Here is a 3,966-nt window from a genome sequence, read left to right on the forward strand (position 1 = left end):
CTGCTGCTGCTGCTTTGTTCTTGGTGATTCTTGGGACATCGGTGAGGGCTCTACGTCTACCATCCCCTCTGACCCTTTGGGAGTGCAGAGGAGTGGCCCACGTCCCTTCTGTCTCAGCACTGTGTCTCAGCCCCGCACAGTCTGCAGTGAGCTGTGGCAGACTGAACGCTCCCAGGGAGTGCCTCTGTCGAGGCCTGGCCCGCGGGCTCACCCTGCCGTGGCCGCGGAGAAAGAGCCGCTGCCCTAGGACCCTGTTCAGTTGAGGAAGCATGACAGAAGTATCTGTGAATGCTAACCCTGTGCCCTGCTCTGTCCTGTCTGAAGGCTCTCTATGAAAACATGCTGGTGGAGCTGCCCTTTGCCGGCTTCTTCCTCTCCAAGCTGCTGGGCACCAGTGCCGATGTGGACATCCACCATCTGGCCTCCTTGGACCCCGAGGTCTACAGGAACCTGCTGTTCCTCAAGAGCTACGAGGAGGACGTGGAGGAGCTGGGGCTGAACTTCACCGTGGTGAACAACGACCTGGGAGAGGCCCAGGTGAGCAGGGCCCCTGCGTCTGTCTCCAGCCCCGGGGCAGCGTTTCCTCCACCGCCCTTTTGACTCACCCGAGAGGGCGGGTGAGCCTTGCAGTGAGAGGCCGGCCCGGCCTGCCCGCCTGCCTTCATCAAGACCCGTGTCCTCTGCTCCTGTGCCACGGCATGGGGCAGCACCGCCAGGACGGGACCTTTGGGAGTACGCCGCTCCAGGTGCAGCCCGTGTGGGAGGCTTCCTGGCCTCGCTGAATGAGTGGTGGTCCTTGTTCCTTTACTTTTTCTTTTTTAAAAGGAAAAGAAGGCCTATATTGGAGGTTCAAACTAAGTTTTGTGTTGGGGGGTTTGGTTTAGTTTTGGGGTTTTTTTCCCCTTTTTTTCAGTGTTCTGCCACTGACCTGCACCCTCTTAACTCTCTCAGAAACAACTTTACTGAGAGAGAAGTCACAGCATGAACTGGAGCAGCTCAGTGGTGTTGATGTGTTTGTAGAGTCGAGCAGCCACCTTTAGAGTGTTTCCTTTTCAGTTCTTCCAGAGGCACTTCTCCACTGAGCCATATCTCCAGCCTTTTTTTTTTGGCATTGGGGATTGAACCCAGTGATACTTAACCACTGAGCCACATCCCCATCCGTTTTTATATTTTATTTTGAGACAGGGTCTCACTGAGTTGCTTAGCACCTCAGCCTCCCATGCTGCTGAGATTACAAGCGTGCACCACAGTGCCCGGCTCCAGCCCTGTACTTGTTCTTGTTGATGGACCTTATTTTTTTTCATTTATTTATATGCAGTGCTGAGAATCGAACCCAGGGCCTCACAGATGTGAGGCAAGTGCTCTACCACTGAGCCACAGCCCCTGCCCTCTAGCCCTTTTTATTCACATTTTCAGACGGGTCTCACTAAGTTGCCACAGGCCTTACTAAACTGCTGAGGCTAGCTTTCAACTTGCAGTCCTCCCTCCTCAGCCTCCCAGTTCACAGGAACTGCAGGTGGGTGGGCACCACTGCACCCAACCAAAACATTTTGTTTGTCCTAGAAAAGACACTGCTCGTCAGCAGTAGCCCCTGCCATATCTCGAGCACCGCAGCCCACTTAGGCTCTCCCCACCTGCCTCCTGGAACACTTCGTACCATGGACTCTCGTGCGTTCTTGTGCAGTTGTGGGTACCAGGACTGGGCTCCTTTTTCTGGTTCCTCGTCCTCCTTTTGGCCGAAGGCTGCAGTGGACATGTGTGCAGCATGCTGAGATGTGTAGATGAGTGGCTGCCACCTGAGCCCTGCTTTAGACATGGAGAGCGCAGGCAGCAGGTGGGGCTCAGTGGGCCTGGATGGCCTGAGGTAGCAGCACCTGAGATGCTGGCAGGGCCTGTCCGCTTCAGCCTTGGTCATCCCCACACACAACGGCCACAGTCAGACCGCTCAGGGATGACGCGAGAGGCTCCCACCAGGAGTTGGAAGGCATACTTGTTAATATCTCATGTGGCCCAGACTTGTTAGATGTGTAAGTGACTTCCTGTGCTTTCTCAATTCACATTTCCTTTTCAGAGTAAAAACTCAAGTCACAGGAAAGACAGGTGTGTTGGTGTTTCTCTAGAGCAGAGCTTTTCTGAATCTAACAGCTGGATTTTACCCACAAATATACTGTTGTAAACTTTGCAGTTGTTTCTCAAATGGATATTATCACCCGGTTCTAATCTAGGCCTTCAGGTCGTTCATGAGCTTTGCCCAGCTTAGAAATCCCTCCACTAGATGGGGATAAGTTCTGGTGCAAGGTGGGTGTGGGCCCGGGGCGTCCATCCCCACACCACAAAATCACACCTGGTGTGCACAGTAGGCTGACTACAGACAACAGTAAAAATCCAGAAGAAAGTCTGTTGCTTGTTTTGTGGTGCTGGGGATTGAACTCAGGGCCTTGTGCATGTAAGGCAGACACTCTACCAACTGAGCTATAGCCCCAGCCCCAAGAAAGGAGTTTGAATGTTTTCACCATAACAGAAATGGTAGATGAGATGGGTATGTTTAACCTGCTCAAACATTACACAGTGCATAAATGTTTCAAATACCTATAGTATCCCATAAATTCATACAATTTTGTTTTTATGTATCACTTAAAGGTAAATTTAGAGCTGCTCATGGTGACACACACACCTGTAATCCCAGTGACATGAGGGTCTGAGGCAAGAGGATCACAAGTTCAAGGCCAGCCTGGACAACTTAGTGAGGCCCTGTCTCAAAAATAGAAAATACCCAGGTGCAGTGGTGGCACACGCCTGTGATCCCAGCAGCTCAGGAGGCTGAGGCTCAAAAGACTAGACACGGAACCACTAGACGTGACCCAGTTTTCTACCCTTCAGTGTTGACCTGAAGAACTCAAGTCATGTGACATGCGCATCCCCGTGTATATAGCAGCACAGTCCATAATAGCCACACATGGCGCCGGCCTAGGGTCCATCAGTGGGTGGGTGGATGGAGGAAATGTGGCACACACGCACAACGAAGTTCGACTCAGCCATAAAGAAAAATGAGATGATGTCATTTTCAGGAAAGTGGATGGGTCTTGGGAACAGTATGTTAAGTAAAATAAGCCAAACTCGGAGGTCAAGGGTCATCTAGAATCTAGAGAGGAAAAAGGAAAAGATGGGGGCAGATCTCATGAAAATCAAAGGAAGATCAGTCGAGGAAAGGGACCCAGTGGGAGGAGGAAAGGGAGCGGAGAAGTGCTGGCTGGGTGTGGCCAGAGTGTGGTGTTACGGTGTGCGTGTGCACATGTGTAACAAAGCCCACTGTAACGTTAATTGTGATGCTCCAGCAAAAATGGAGGAGGAGGAAACGGAACCCAAGGCAAGAGGAAGGTCAAGATGCAGGTGGCTGTCGGGTCTCACCTGCTAGGAAGTCAGTTTCCTCTTGGACTCCAGGGAGAGCCCCTGTGTCATTCCAGAGCTGGTGCTGGGCGTGTCGGGCCTGGAGTGTATGACATCCTGTAGTGGGTGGTGTCAGCTGGTGGAAAAACCAGGAGCAAGGACATGTTTGAGCACCTCTGCAGAAGAAGAGGTTTCGACTGAGTGCGCAGGGCCTGGAAGCAGGGACGGGCTCTGAGCCAGCCCACAGAAAAGCTGTACCTGGGGGTCACAATCAGAAAAGAGTTTTAGGGGCTGGAGTTGTGGCTCAGTGGTAGAGTGCTCACCTGGCATACATGAGGCACTGGGTTCGATCCTCAGCACCACAGAAAAATAAGAGTTTTAGCTGAAGGCAGTGGTGCTCACCTGTAATCCCAGCTATTTGGGAGCTGAGGCAGGAGGATTAAAAGTTCCAAGCCAGCCTTAGCAACTTAACGAGGTGCTAAGCAACTCAGTGAGACCCTGTCTCTAAATAAAATATAAAAAGGAGGGCTGGGGATGTGGCTCAGTGGTTGAGCACCCCAGGTTCAATCCCTGGTACCA

General features: G+C 52.0%; 1 protein-coding gene across 1 annotated transcript in view; it reads left to right on the top strand.

The window, feature by feature from the left end:
* Ube3c (ubiquitin protein ligase E3C) overlaps nt 1-3,966 on the top strand; it is a 67,766-nt gene that overhangs the window by 51,599 nt on the left and 12,201 nt on the right. The window contains 1 exon segment of the mRNA XM_048785404.1: nt 325-598. Within this exon segment, the coding sequence (XP_048641361.1) occupies nt 325-598 (274 nt within the window).

The sequence above is a fragment of the Marmota marmota genome, unplaced genomic scaffold (assembly GCF_001458135.2).
Source record: "Marmota marmota marmota unplaced genomic scaffold, marMar, whole genome shotgun sequence".
Taxonomy (NCBI): Eukaryota; Metazoa; Chordata; class Mammalia; order Rodentia; family Sciuridae; genus Marmota; species Marmota marmota.